The sequence below is a fragment of the Typha angustifolia genome, chromosome 4 (genome assembly GCF_048772165.1).
Source record: "Typha angustifolia cultivar Huaian chromosome 4, ASM4877216v1, whole genome shotgun sequence".
Taxonomy (NCBI): domain Eukaryota; kingdom Viridiplantae; phylum Streptophyta; class Magnoliopsida; order Poales; family Typhaceae; genus Typha; species Typha angustifolia.
Window position 1 is genome coordinate 2,590,665 of NC_133242.1, and position 16,037 is coordinate 2,606,701.

General features: G+C 39.5%; 1 protein-coding gene across 1 annotated transcript; it reads left to right on the top strand.

Moving 5' to 3' along the window:
- The first annotated feature begins 11,559 nt into the window (after window positions 1-11,559).
- LOC140759513 (uncharacterized) lies at window positions 11,560-15,267 on the top strand. Its single transcript, XM_073096093.1, has 16 exons — window positions 11,560-11,692; window positions 11,807-11,855; window positions 12,004-12,066; window positions 12,158-12,204; window positions 12,301-12,408; window positions 12,525-12,573; window positions 12,657-12,719; window positions 12,821-12,861; window positions 12,996-13,065; window positions 13,161-13,201; window positions 13,295-13,361; window positions 13,765-13,869; window positions 13,967-14,050; window positions 14,166-14,206; window positions 14,308-14,374; window positions 14,448-15,267. The coding sequence occupies exons 1-16, from the start codon at window positions 11,615-11,617 to the stop codon at window positions 14,480-14,482; spliced, it is 1,008 nt and encodes a 335-aa protein (XP_072952194.1). The 5' UTR covers window positions 11,560-11,614; the 3' UTR covers window positions 14,483-15,267.
- The last annotated feature ends 770 nt before the right edge of the window (window positions 15,268-16,037 follow it).

Here is a 16,037-nt window from a genome sequence, read left to right on the forward strand (position 1 = left end):
TCTTCTTCTTCTTCTCTTCCAGGAACCCTGCGGTCTTACATTTTGATCCCTTGTTTCAGATCACAATACGGATGAGTACAAGGGAAGAGCCTCAACCATTAATAGCCGAGAAGAAAACGATGGATCGAGTAATCTTTGTTGAAAGAGGGACTCATTTGCATGAAGCTTACGTACTCCTCTTTCTTCCCTCCAATTCCATTTTCTTTTCTTATCCAAACTAGCCATTAGTATTAATTAATTTGGTCTAATTCTATATTTGTTAATTAATCTGCAGCTTGCTCTGATTCCAGCGAAACGTGTAATGCTTGTTGCTTGTGACTCTGGTATTAAATAATTTAATTACTTCAATAAATTGTTTCATTTTAAAGCACTACTTAATTTTATACATTATCCAGTCATTCTAAATCTCATCGGCATAGCCACGTCTCTGCAAGATCTGAACGTCGGAAGAAAGATTTGTAAGCAATACGCAACAGTTTATAAGAATTTCTCATGTTATGGAATTTAGAAGAATATGTATGAATTAATGGTGAGAACGCTATATGCCCATGCAGCTATCTCCACCTCCAGTAATGAGCCACGCGGGCACACCCGGGTCCGTTGTCTTTTCTTCAACTTCCTAGATTTTACCCTCCAAAACTTCGTCATCTAACGAGCAGTACTACTTGAGCGTTTTTGCAGATGGTCGTAGTGATGCAAGGGATACAAACATCCGATGAACCGGAGCCAAACATGAGAGTTTTTGCAGCACCTCAATGGCCAGCTTGGCCTCGTAGCTGCTCAGCGATTGGCATACGTCTCTCTCTCCTCTCTCTCCTCTATCTCTCTAGACTCATAATAACAACAAAGCTATTGTGTTCCTCTGCAGTTCCTCGCAACGGCCGTATTGATGCATGGCCAGAGGTTGGCCAAGTTGCTCAGCTGCCATTCTTGCCGCTGCCGCAACAAGTGGAAGCATCAGCGCGCCGCCGCTTGTCGACATGAAGGATTTGAGATAACTGTTTGCTTCTTCTGCTAAGAGGACTGCTGCTTGTAAAAGACGATCATGCTTGTATTCTGGAGATATTGGTACATTTGTTCTCTAGTTTAGACAACTATACAAACATGTGATATGCGATTTTGTGCATGTCATGATGTCTGCGTCTTTGTGATCTCATGTTAATGGGGCTGTAGTTATTGGATCAAACCCAGATAATTACTACACTAACTAATCTTAGCCAATATTTTCACTTTTACCCTACTGTAAAATAAATAATTAAGCTACAAGGGAATATATGGCGTGATTAATACTAACCATCTTTTCCCACGCATATTTCGTTCTTAATCTTGGCACGTAGGATATATGTTCATCCACAAATTATGGGGTACATATTCTGAGGTACCCCTCTGAGTTGCTCCTATTTAAAGGCCACTAAGTACTGCTATAACCGCCTCCAACGGAAATAACCGCCTACGTCCAACAGTCTTCTTCTTCCTTCTTCTTCTTCTTCTTCTTCTTCTTCTTCTTCTTCTTCTTCAATTAGAGAAAGAGAGAGAGAAAGAGAGAGAGATGGCAGCGCAACAAAAGATTTACGAGTATACTATCTATCACTGCACGGCGAACCAACTTCAAGAGATATTCGACAATATTAGGGTATCATTGGCCTTCTAGCCTTCTGAATTTTAGGAGCATTACTTCTTCTTTTCTTGGTTGGATTAATTCGATTCGTCTCAACACTTCTCTTTTGTCATTGTTTGTTCGCAGGTTATCTTACTACGTCTCGATAATCTACTCATCGTATCCTACGGCGATTGTATTGCTCTCTTAACCTCCTCCTCCTCCTCTTACTTATCTTTAATTTCTTGAAATGGCCCAAGATCTTGGTTTATTTTTATACATTTCTATAGTTTTTCTGTCTACACAAACCTGTAGGTGTTACTCTGGTGATCGATTTGGCAGAGCAGCTCCAGAGGTCCCAAATTGCACGCAAGATTCGTAAGAAACTTTTCAATTGACACCCTCATTTACGTTAAATTTGTCCATGTTAGTTTACATGCACGAACTGTAAACCAATCAATCATGCAGGGGTTGATTTGAGCCTTAATTTTTTTGGCCAGAATGCAATCCCCAAGGTACTGTAAAGAATTAAGTACATGATTTCCTCGTGTTTCATTAACGCCTGGCATCTAATTAATACCTTTATTTTCAGATCATGATATTGATGTCAAGGGTCATGACCCCAGAAATACCGCTCAATATGGCGCCGAATTTTTTGATAGTCGTCGATCCTTTCATCAATTCATTTCAAGATGCCTGTGTATTCATATATATATATATATATGCATATATATATCTCCCTGTCAATTCCTTCTCCTTTTCTTTTTCCAATTACTAATCAGATCTGCTCTTCTTTGCTGTTCATTAAATTGCAGTGTGCCCTGGAGCGCGGGAAGATTCTACAGCTTGTTGCATATGGAGATAGTATAACATATTACTCTGTGTCTCTCTAAGATCAAACTAATAGCTATAAAAGGAGTTTAATTACTAGATCTGGCTTCACTCAGGCATTCCTTACCTCGTTTTCTTATTCGGGATCCTGCGGCAATTCGACTTTATAACAAGGATTTGTAAGGATCCATTTTGAACTTTGAACTAGCTAAGTTATGTTAAAAGAAACCCAAATAATTATATCTGCTCTGGTTTCATTCATGCATGCATGCAGCTATTTTGACGTCGAACGACGAACGGATTCCCTGGGTCATTTCCCACTAGCCTTCTACTTTTTGTTGTTTGTTTGTTTATATTTGCATCCCATGGTTGTTATGTATTAATTTTGTATTTGATTGCAGATGGAAATAGTGATGCAGGGAGTAATTCCATTGCAGCTCGATCCATCTCATAATGTCGGCCAACAATATTGTACACCTCTCTCTAGAATCATATCAATATATATAGCTTCTCTTTGCCTATCTAACCCTCCAAAATTTCTTATTTGCATGTGTAACTCTTTAAAATATATAGTCTTTATTTTTTGTTACGTGGATGTCCCCATGGTTACTTTCTTTTTGACGCTTATAGGATACTATATAAAGATTAAATGCTTTATAGATGCAAAAGATGACCTCCCATATATGCAGGCCTACTTCAACGACAGCAGCATGCATTAGATATGTTTCATCCCTTCGGCATTCCTCCCCATGTTCCAGGCTACAATTTGCCTCCTCAAGTTGTCCAGTTTGGTATATCTTTCTCTCTAGACTCCTTAGGAAGCCATGTAATCGCTTATGTTCTTATTTGATATATATAATCATGCACTAACGATCGAGGATGTAGTTGCCTTGGGCCCTCCTCCCCCACGAATTCTAGGCCGCAGTTTGCCTCCTCCAGTTAACCAAAGTGGTACGTACGTCTCTCTCTCTCTCTCCCATCTTTAAGAAGCCTTGCTTATGTACGTATTTGATCATCCAATGACGAGTATGCAGTTGCCACGAACGCGCAAATCCAAGAGGATCATCAGCAATTGCAAAATGGTATCCCTCTCTCCCTGGCCTCATAAAATATTTGCTTTCATAGGCAATTCCACAAGCAGGTTTGTATGCGTCTTTGTGGTCTGAAGTCGGTGTGGCTAGAGTGACCCTGGTCGTCCGACTTCAACGATGGATTGTTATCTACTCATAATAGCACAATATCTGCAGGTGCAAGTAACAGTCGTGTCCTTGCATGGCTAGAGGACCAAACTCAGCTGTCACTATTGCCGCCGTCGGGAACGAGCCGAAGCAGCGGCTCTCCGCCGCTTGTCGACGTGAAAGATTTGGGATAAATGCTTTTCTCTGTTTGAGTCTTCTTCTGCTAAGAGCTGCCGCTTGCATTCTGAGTCTAAACAATTTTACAAACACGTGATATGCAATTTTGTACATGTCATGATGTCTGCGTCGTTGTGATCTGATACCAACCACCTTTTGGATCAAGACCCGGCCAATTGCTACACTAACTAATCTTAACCAAGACTTGCACTTAATTTTACCCTACTAATTACTGTAAAATAAAATTAAGCTACAAGGAAAATATGGAGCCACTAATACCAACCACCTTTTCGCATGTGTATTCCGTTCTTAATCTTGACACGTAGGATATCTAGTCATCCACAAATTATGGGGTACATATTCTTGGTAACGATAACCACCTCCCTTCCTTTTCCAGGCATACTGCGTTCTTAATCTTGACACGTAGGATATTTAGGGGTACATATTCTTGGTAAGCATCGCTCCTATTTAAGGGCCACTACTCTTCGAGTGATAATAGTAACCACCACCAACGGAAATCACCGCCTTCGTCGTTCGTTGTTCGTTATTCGTTCTTCGTCGTTCGTTCTTCGTTCTTCGTTCTTCGTTCTTCGTTCTTCGTTCTTCGTTCTTCGTTCTTCGTTCTTCGTTCATTCGTTCGTTCGTTCGTTGTTCGTTCGTTCGTTCGTTGTTCGTTCGTTCTTCTTCTTCAATTAGAGAGAGAGAGAGAGAGAGAGAGAGAGAGAGAGAGAGAGAGAGAGATGGCACAGCAGCAAAAAATTTACGAGTATCTTATCCATCACTGCTATCTGAACGAAGCTCAAGAGATATTCGACAATATTAGGGTATCATTGGCCTTCTAGTCTTCTGAACAGTAGGAGAATCAATTCTTCGTTTCTTGGTTGGATTCATTCTTTTCGTCTCAAACTCTTCCCTTTTATCTTTGCTTCTTCGCAGTACAACATACGACGACTCAATAATCTACTCATCGTATCCTACGGCAATGGTATTGCTCTCTAAACCTTCTCCTCTTATTTATCTTTGATTTCTTGAAAATTTCTTGGTTTTTCTTCTTCTCTTTTGTACATTTCTTTCGTCTATTTGTCTACATATGCCTCTAGGTGTTCGTGCGGTGATCAACTTGGCAGAGCTGCTAGAGAGGTTCCGATTAGCACGCAAGATTCGTAAGCAACTTTTCAATTCACACCCTTATTTACATTAAAAGTTGTCCAAGTTATAGTTTTCTTGCATGAACTATAAGCCAATCAACTATGCAGGTGTTGATGTGGGTGATTGGCCTGTTGGCCAAATTACATACCCCAAGGTACGTGATCTCCTTGTGTGCATTAATGCCTCCTATCTAATATCTCATTCTAATTTCTTTTCAGATCATGATATTGATGTCAAGGGTCATGACTCCAGAAATACCTCTCGAAATGGTGCCGAATTATGTGATAGTTGTCGAGAGGAACATCGATCGTTCTGGAGAAGCCTATGTATTCATATACCTCTCTCTCAATTCCTCCTCCTTTTCTTTCGCAATTGCTAATCAGATGTGCTCTTCTTTGTTGTTCGTTAATTTGCAGCATGCCCTGAGGCAGGGGATGGTTCTACGTCTCACTGCATCTGGAGATAGTATAATATATCACTTTGTTTCTCTCTAGATCCTCTCTAAGATCTAACTAATAACTATAAAAGGAGTTTAATTACTCTGGGTTCACTCAGGCATACCTCACCTCGTAAACTTATTCTTGGCTCTGCGACAATATGACTTCAGCACGAGGAATTGTAAGATTCCATTTTGAACTTTGAACCGCCTAAATTATGTTAAAAGAAACTCAAATAATTATCTTTGCTCTCGTTTCATGCACGCATGCAGCTATCTCGACCTCGTTCAACGTAGTGTCTCGGAATGTTTCGGTCATTCAATTTTGCCTTGAAACCTTTAAAGTTTTTAAATTTCTCCTGTTTTTTTTTTTTTTGTTTATATTTGCAACCCATGGTTGTTATGTATTAATTTTCTATATGATTGCAGATGGACATAGTGATGCAGGGAGTAATTCCAATGCACTGCAATCCATCTCACAATGCCAACGCACAATGTTGTATCTCTCTCTCTCTCTCTCTCTCTCTCTAGGATCATGTCAATATAAATGCAAATATAACAGTTTAAATAATACAGATGCAAATAAGAGATTTTAGAAGGGTTTAAATGCAGAAAATTACCTATTAATATATTTCTCACTAGGAATCTCTTGTGCAGGTGTAATTCCACTACCACAGCGGGCATTAAGTACGCCACAAGGCCCAATCCTCCCCTCGTTGTTGCTTCCCGGGGCTCCAGGCCACAATTTGCCTCCTCAAGTTGTCCAAACTGGTAGGTCTCATTCTCTCTCTATCGCTCTAGAGTAAGCCGTAGAATTACTTATGTACGTATTTGACGAGTATGCAGTTTCCATGAACTCACAAATTCAAGAGGGTCAGCAAACGCAAATCTTTGGCTCTCTTCCCCAGTTCACGCAAAATGGTATCCAAAATGGTATCCCCCTTTCTCTCTCTCTTTGACAAGAAGCTATATAATTCCCCAGTCCATGGGGCCCATTCAAAATGGTCTCTCTCTCTCTCTCTCGCTCTAGTCTCAATTTCGTTGCTCCAGATGCAGCTCCTCCTGCTACTACTCATGCAGAGGCAGAGGCTGTCCAACCTGCTCAACGTCAGGAACCTCGGCAGACCTCTGAAGCCGCCGGCAGTTCCCGGGCAAAGAGACAACGTCATTAAACGACACCTTAGTGAACGAAGAAAGTTCTTCATAATGCCAATTAACGGAACTGTTTACTCGTTATGCTAGACAATTTTACAAACAGGTTATGTGCATATTGTACCTGGTTCCAGAACTCATCACGTCTTGTAGTGTGAACTTGTACCATGCGTTACTGATATAAACCGATCTCCAATAAATGGGCAGTAGGAGCATAGTAACTACGAACCCCTGACGAACTCCAATTCATGAGCATCTTGTCATATATTCGCCATCTTAGACAATTCCACGAGCAGGTCGTGTGCGTCTCTGTGATCTGAAAGTCGGTGGCTAAAGACCCTGGTCGTCCGACTTCAAGTCTTAATATTTCACCAAGTCAACTGTAAAAAGATGCAAATATCCTTAACTTATAGCAAAATCCATAGATTTTGAAATTTAGAAAGCTGAGAAATCTATTAAAAAAAACCCTCAAGAATTCCCTGAGAGCAGTCTCTTCTTCTTCTTCTTCTTCTTCTTCTTCTTCTTCTTCTTCTAGAGAGAGATGGAAAGAACACTGTCGAAGGCGTATAACCTTCTGCATAGCTTACATCAGTAATTTCTTTCACTTTAGTCCTTGATCCTTAGGAAGAAATTTATACTTTATTCAGGCATTCTTAGGCTCATCAACACGGTCAAAACCTCTGCATGTGGGAAGAAAGATACGAAATTAAGGTTTAAGGACTAATTCATCCATATTTCGCTCTTAATCTTGACACTTAGGATATCTAGTCATCAACGAATTTTGGGGTACATTCTGAGTGAGTCCCTCTTAAGTTCCCCTATTTAAAGGCCATTAATTACTGCTCATTAACTTAACTCTTACATTGATAATAATAACAGCCTCGCAACAGTCTCTTCTCCCTTCCTTCCGTTCTTTCTTTCTTCTCCTCTTCTTCTAGCAAGAGAATTAAAGCGAGAGAGAGAGAGAGAGATGGCACAGCAGCAAGAAATTTACAATTACTTTTTCCATCCCGGGGAGGACATTGTGGAGTTATTCTACAATCTTGCGGTAAGCCTTCTAATCTTCTGAGATTTAGGAGCACTAATTGGGTCACCTTAATTTCTTTATCTTTGTTTCGTGCCTGGATCAATTCTTTTCGTCTCAACTCTTCTCCTCTGTCTTTGTTTGTTCGCAGTATATCTTACAGCATCTCATCAATAATCTACTCATCATATCCTACGGCAATGGTATTTATCTTGAATTTCTTGAAATGGCTTAAGATCGAAATCTTGGTTTATCTTTAATTTCTACATGTCTTCCGTTAATCTGTCTACATGCATATACCTCTAGGTGTTAATGAGGCGATCAGACTGGCAGAGCGGCTAGAGAGGAACCGAAAGGCATCCAAGATTCGTAAGCGATTTTTCACTCGACACCCTCATTTATCGTAAAACTGTTCACGTTAATTTACTTGCATGCATGCAGGTGTACGTGTGGGTCTTTATCTTGTTGATGGCCAGAATGAATTCCCCATGGTACTCCTCCCCTAAACCTCTTACTTAACAAAAAACTAAATAATATTGCCTTGTAATATCTCATTCTGACCACTTTGCAGATCTTGATATTGATGTCAACGGTCATGGTTCCAGATTTGCCACGCAATAAGCCGAACCCGGATTGCTTCATAAGAGTACATTCTTTCCACAATGCTGCCCAAGAAGCCTGTGTACTCATCTCTCTCTCTCTCTCTCTCTCTCTGCAATTACTAATCAGATGTGCTCTTCTTTGACGTTCATTAATTTGCAGGCAGCCCTCGAGAAGGGGAAGTATATATCGCTTTTGGCAGTTGAACCTAGTAAAATATATTAATCTCTCTCTCTCTCTCTCTAAGAACTCTAAGTAGTAGGAGTTTGATTAGTCTGGGTTCACGCAGACATTCCTATCCTCATTACCTTGTTCGTGACTTTGCGAGATTTTGCCTTGGCGACAAGGATTAGTAAGGCTCCAGTTTGAAACTTGAACAAGCTGTAATAGACGTTGAAGAAACCCAAATGTATATTTACTTCGATTAATGGATGCATGCAGATATCTTCACGTCGAGCAACCTAACGAATCAGCAAGCCGGGGTCATTAATTTCTCCTTGCCTTTGGAACCCCATTTTGAACTCCTCCTAGGCTTATTTTTGAATTCATATTAGCAACCCATGGATATGTATTTATTAATTATTATATCTGATTGCAGATGGTCATACAGATGCAGGGATCAATTTCAATGCCGACCGATCCGCTTCTCAATTCAGGCCCAAAATATGGTCTCTCTCTCTCTCTCTCTCTAGATCCATATTTACATGCCTTAATTTTAGACTCTTTAATTACTTTAAGTATAGTCAATATGTATAACTTTAAATTATATATAGTTTTCTTTAACCCATGCAGGTCTACTTCAACAACCACATCAGGCATTAAAAATGGTTCCAAATCCGTTGAGCCTTCCTCCCCAGTTTCCAAGCCAAAATTTGCCTCCCGAAGTTGTCCAAAGTGGTACGCTTTTCTCTCTCTCTCTCTCTATACTCTTTTGGAAGCGTTAGTATAATATTCGATATATGATCATGCAATGACGAGCGTGCAGTTGTCATGAACCCACAAATCCAAGAGGTTCAACAAACGCAAATCTTAGATCCTCTTCCCCAATTCACAGGGTCTATTCAAAATGGTATATATCTCTCTCTTGAATCTTTAGGAAGCCATATAATTAGTTATGTACGTATTTGATATATGATCGTGCAATAACGAGCATGCAGTTGCCATGAACTCACAAATCCAAGAGTTTCAGCAAATGCAAATCTTGGGTCTTCTTCCGCAGTTCACATGGCCAGTTCAAGATGGTATCCTCTTTCTCTTGATCTCGACTCTATAGGAAGCCATATACTTGGTTATATACGTATTTCATATCTGATCGTGCAATGACGAGCATACAGTTGACATGAACTCACAAATCCAAGCGGTTCAGCAAACACAAAACTTTTGCCCTCCTCCCGAGTTCACAGAGCCAATTCAAAATGGTATCCCTCTCTCTCTCTCTATCTCTCTCTCTCTCAACTCTTTAGGAAGCCATATAATTGGTTATGTACGTATTTGATATGACCATATAATGACGAACATGCAGTTGTCATAAACTCACAAATCCAAGAGGATCAGCACACGCAAATCTTAGGCCCCCCTCTGCAGTCCATAGGTCCCAGTCAAAATGGTATCCCTCTCTCTCTTCTCTCGTTAGATACTTAACAAGCCATATAATTGCTTATGTATATGATATGACCGTGCAATGACGAGCGTGCAGTTGCCACGAACTCACAAAGAGAAGAGGATCCGCTACTACCGGTCATCTTTCTTTCACTTGAACCTAAGATTAATTTCTGAGATCCTTCTAGTTTTTTACTTGTTAACCCTCTCTGGTTGTGTATGTGATTGCATGCAGATCGATATACTAATGATAAAACGTGCCTTGGGCCATCTTCCCGATTTCACAGGGCCCATTCAAGATGGTCTCTCTCTCTCTCTCTCTCTCTCTCTCTCTCTCTCTCTCTCTAGCCTCATAATAACATAAACCAATTTTGTTGCTCCACATCCACCTCCCACCGCTACTACTCATGCAGAGGTACAGCACATCGAAGGTGCTCGACCTCCGTCTCCGGAGACCGCTGAATCCACCACCACCACCATTACCCCAGCGGAGGGACGACCTGGCAGCAGCAGCGGAGGAGGGACGACGTGGCAGGATACGGAGAGTCCGTCAATCGGAGACAATTTTACATAATGCAAATTAACGAACTGTCTACTGTTTACTTGTTATGCTAGACAATTGTGCAAACAGGTTATGTACATATTCTACTCGGTTACAGAACCGAGTCATACTTCGTGGTGTGGACTCGTACTATTACTGCTTGGCGAACTCTAACTTCACGAGCGTCCGTTGGTCATATATTTGCTATCCTAGACAATTCTACAAGCAGGTTGTTTGCGTCTTTGTGGCCTGAAGTCGGTGGGCAGAGACCCTGGTCGTCCTACATGCCATAATGTGTTCCGTCTTCGCGATGTTAAGTCGGCCGACTGCAATACTTACCCCACTAATTAATTACTGAGATTTAATTATTTATCAATTAGTTTGACGAAAATCTAACGGTTAAGATCTTTAAAGTATAATAAGAATTAACGGTTAAGATTTACACATTATTTTTTATAATTATATTATCTTAATATTTTATCAAGTAAAAAACATAACTGAGAGTAACGTATATATCTCAAAATAAGGATATTTATGTATTTTATAATTAACTTGATAAAAATTTAATTATATTTAATTATATTTAATTATTTATAATTATTTATATATATCTCTCATTAATTTAAGATTGATTTAAATTAAATTTTAATAGATAGAGATAGAGAATTATATTTAAATTAAAATTTATCTCCAAATAATTACATTTAAATTATTTAATATTAAATAATATCTCTTATAATTAAGACATAATTATATTTAAGAGAGAAATCTTAATAGAAGAAAAAGAACTTGTAGAGCACTTCTTCCATACCGTAAAGTTAATTATTTATCAATCAGTTTAATAAATATCTAATGGTTAAGATTTTCAAGGTATAATAAGAAAATTGAGAAGTTAGGCACGTGTAATTAAATATTCTTAACTAATATATTTTTTTCTGTACGTAGTGTGCTGATTATTATAGCCGTTGAATTAATATTATAATTTTTAAAGGTGTATCGAAGAATTTGCATATTTTGCTCTTAATATTGACACGTAGGATATCAAGTCACATCTCAACCGACTAACAAAGAAAGAACAAAATACCAGCTAAAAAGAATCATAACAAAACAAACTGACCGAGATACTAACTAGAGGAATCCTAACAACTTAGTTATATCGTGATCTCCTGCATCAGAAAGGCCACTAAGTAGTACTTACTGCCTATTTAACTGGAAGTCTTCCAGTGATAATAACCGCCTTCGTCCATCATTCCCTTCTTCTTCTTCTTCTTCTTCTTCTTCTTCTTCTTCTTCTAGCAAGAGAATCAAAAAAAAAAAAAAAAAGAGAGAGATGGAAGAGCAGCAACAAATTTACAATTATTTGATCCATCCCGGGACGAACTTTGAGGAGTTAGTCAACAATTTCACGGTATCATTAGCCTTCTCATCGTCTGAGATTTAGGAGCACTAATTGGTCACTTTAGATTTCCTTATCTTTGTTTCTTGCTTGGATTAATTCTTTTCGTCTCAACTTTGTTGACAGTACACCTTACAACGTCTCAATAATCTATTCATCATATCCTACGGCGATGGTATTGCTCTCTTAATTAACCTCCTCCTCCTCCTCTTATCTATTTTTCATTTCTTGAAATGGCCCAAGCACGAAATCTTGGTTTTTCTTATCCTCTTCTCTTTTGTACATATCTTTCGTTTATTTGTCCTACTTATATATACATCTAGGTGTTACTCTGGCGATCAGAGTGGCAGAGCAGCTACAGAGGAACCGAGTTGCATTCAAGATTTGTAAGCGACTTTTCCATTGACACCCTCATTTGCCTTAAGATTGTTCATGTAAACTTACTTACGTGCATGGACTAAAAACCCATGCATGCAGCTGTCCATGTGGGATTTCATCTGGACGGCCAGATTGCATACTCCAAGGTACTCCTTCCTTAAACCTCATACTTGACAAGAATTAAGTACATGATCCCCTTGAGTTCATTGCCTTGCAATATCTCATTCTGATCACTTTTGCAGATCATGATATTGATGTCAACGATCATGGCCTCAGAATTCCCACTCGATATGCCGCCGGATTACGTGATAATCGTCGATCCTATGATCAGTTGTATCCAAGAAGCCTATGTATTCACATATCTCCCCTTCAACCTCTCTCTCTCTCTCTCTCTCTCTCTCTCTCTCTCTCTCTCTCTCCAAGTAGTAATCAGATGTGCTTTCCTTTGTCGTTCATTAACTTGCAGGCAGCCCTGGAGCAGGGGAAGATTCTCTGTCTTGCTGCATTTGGATCTAGTACAATACATTACTCTGTGTCTCTCAAACATCTCTAATTAATAGATATAAAAGAAGTTTGATTTAAATCTGGGTTCACTCAGGCATTCCTAACCTCATCAGCTTGTTCGTGATTCTGCGAGATTATCTTTTGGCAGCAAGGATTTGTAAGTCTGCATTTTGAACTTTGAACAAGTTATAGTATATGCTGAAGAAACCCAAATAATTTATATATATTTTAGTTGCTCTGGTTAATGCATGCATGCAGCTATTTCGACGGGAAGTGACGAACAGAATCAGCGACCCTCGGTCATTTCTCCTTTCCTTGAAACCCTCAAGATTTTGAACTTCTCCTAGTCTCTCTCTTTTTTTCTTTACATCATGGTAGTTTTAAATTCATATTTCCAATCCATGGTTATGTATTTATTATGTTCTGATTGCAGATGTCAATAAAGATTCAGGGAGCAATTTCAATGCAGCCCAATCAGCTTCTCAATTCAAGGCCACAATATGGTCTCTCTCTCTCTCTCTCTCTCTCTCTCTCTCTCTCTCTCCCCCATATAATTGCTTATATATTTGACATGATCATGCAATGACGAGCTTTTCAGTTGCCCTGAAGCGAAAAATCGAAATGGAACAGCGACTGCAGGTAATTTTCCCTTGATTTGAACCTAAGATTAATTTCTGCAGTCCTCCTTCTAGTTTTATAGTTAATTGTCTGTGTGTATGTGATTGAATGCAGAGGGACTTATTACGACTGCGACAAGGCCTGGGCCCTCTTCCCCACTACCCAGAGCCCATTGAAAATGGTATCCTTCTCTCTCCCTGTAGACCATATTATTATGATGTTTATTTTTTTGCATGTATATCCTTTCAAAGTTTTTTTATTTGCGTCTGTAACATTTTAAATTTTAGAATTGGATCTGTACCCTTTAAAACCTACGATTTTCAGTGAATGCCCTCAAGGTTACTTTTTGACACTTGTAAGTTAAAAGCTTAGTAATTTAAAAGATTGAATATATATATAGGTACCTATGCAGAGACCTTTAACTTAAAATGAATGTATGTAAATAATTTTAATATATAGTAAATTAAAGTTTTAAAGAGTACCTATGCAAAGACTAAATGTGTTAAGGGATATGGAAGCAAAATAATAATAGTTGATGGGTATAAATGCAAAAGATCCATCTCTGACTAAGGCCTCCCATGCAGGTCTACGTCAATTACTGCAGGAGGCAATAGATACGCCTGAGCATCGCTTGGGCCTTCCTCCCCAGTTTCCAGGCCACAATTTGCCTCCTCAAGTTGTCCAAACTGGTATCTCTCTCTCTCTCTCTCTCTAGACTATTTAGGAAGGCATATAATATATTTATGTACGTATTTGATATATGATCATGCAATCACGAGCATGCAGTTGCCATGAACTCGCAAAGAGAAGAAGATGAGCCAATGCAAACCTCGGCTCCTCTTTCCCAGTCCACAGGGCCCATTCAAAATGGTATCCCTGTCTCTCTCTGTCTCTCTTCTCTCCCCTCTTTCTCTTGCTCTAGACTCTTTACTAACCATATAATTGCTTATGTATTTGATACGATCATGCAATGACGAGCACGCAGTTGCCATGACCTCAGAAAGTGAAGAGGATCAGCAAATGCAGGTCATTTTTCTTTGACTTGAACCTAAGATTAATTTCTGAGATCTTGCTAGTTTTATACTTATTAACCTTCTCTGGTTGTGTATGTATGTGATTGCACGCAGATCGACATACTAAAACTGCAACGCTTCTTCGGTTATCTTCCCGAGTCCACAGGGCCTGTTCAAAATGGTCTCTCTCTCTCTCTCTCTCTCTCTCTCTAGCCTCATAATAACATAAACCAATTTTGTTGCTCCACATGCAGCTCCTACCGCAAATAATGCAGAGGCAGACTTCTGAAGCCACTGGCAGTGGCCGGGCAGAGAGATAAACTCGAGTAATCGAAATAATGCGAATTAACGGAACTGTTTACTTGTTATGTTAGACAATTTTACAAACAGGTTGTGTGCATAATGTATTCGGACGCTGGACAGAGTTCATGTTGCTTGTTTGGTGGTGGTCTAAGCCGAAATAATCAAGTAATGTAGGACGTGAAATTTGATAAAAAGAAAGATCCCAACTTTAATGAGTAATGCACCTCAATGGGCTTTAATGTTTCATCATTTAACGGTAAAAAGGCAGAAATACCCTACATAGAAGATTTTGAAGGGCGTACACTTTAAAACATGAAAGCTGGAAAGCGCATGCGATCAAATAAAAACCTTTCGAGGTTTTGCATTCGCAGCGCCTCGGTTGGCTGGCTGGCCCTCCTGTTGGTATGCATCTCTTATGTGTCTCTCCATAGACTCATAATAACGTACCCATTGTGTTGCTCTGCAGTTCCTAGCAACAACCATATCGTTGCATTGGCAGAGGTCAGCTGCCATTCTCGCCGCCGCCGCAATGAGCCGAAGCAGCGGCGCTCCGCCGTACGTCGACATGAGGGATTTGAGGTTAAATGCTTTTCTCTGTTTGCTTCCTCTGCTAAGTGGACGGCTGCTTGTAAAAGATGATGTTTGTACATCCGGAGATGTTTGATACATTTCTTCTCATTGACAATTTTACAAACAAGTTATATGCAATTTCCAACATGTCATAATCTGCTTGTGATTTCAAGTCGGCGACGAGAGACCGTAGTCAGCCGACTGCAATAAATGGCCGGTAGTATTTGGATCAAGAGCCACCCAATTACCATAACTATGTTTCCACTAATTACTATAAAATAAATAACTAATTTTACCAGGTTTCAATGCATTTTTCGCTCTTAATCTTGACACGTAGGATATCAAAGTCATCAACGAATTATGGGCCACGTCGTGAGTAAGCCACTCTTAATTGCTCCTATTTAAGTAATACGTACTGCTACTTAACTTATCTCTTCCAGTGATAATAATAACCGCTCCCAACGGAAATAACCGCCTTCGTCCTACAGTCTCTTCTTCTTCTTCTTCTTCTTCTTCTTCTTCTTCTTCTTCTTCTTCTTCTTCTTCTTCTTCTTCTTCTTCTTCTTCTTCTTCTTCTTCTTCTTCTTCTTCTTCTTCTTCTTCTTTCTTCTCTTCTTCTTCTAGCAAGAGAATTAAAGAGACATGGAAAAGCAGCAACAAATTTACAATTATTTGATCCGTCCCGGGGGGGACATTACGGAGTTAGTCGGAAATCTCGCGGTATCATTAGCCTTCTCATCTTCTGATTTAGGAGCACTAATTGGTCGCTTTAGTTTTCTTATCTTTGTTTCTTGCTTGGATTATTTCTTTTCGTCTCAACTCTTCTCTTTTTGTCTTTGTTTGTTCGCAGTATGAGATACAACGTCTCAGTAATCTACTCATCATATCCTACGGCGATGGTACTGCCCTCTAAATAAACCTCCTTTCTCTTATCTACCCTTCATTTCTTCAAATGGCTCAAGCTCGAAATC

Bases quoted from the DNA above. Each gene is read 5' to 3' on its own strand.
- LOC140759513 (XM_073096093.1), top strand. From the start codon at position 11,615: ATGGAAGAGCAGCAACAAATTTACAATTATTTGATCCATCCCGGGACG. The intron at 12,067-12,157 runs GTAAGCGACTTT...CCATGCATGCAG, and splicing joins CCGAGTTGCATTCAAGATTT to CTGTCCATGTGGGATTTCAT. The intron at 13,202-13,294 runs GTAATTTTCCCT...GATTGAATGCAG, and splicing joins AAATGGAACAGCGACTGCAG to AGGGACTTATTACGACTGCG.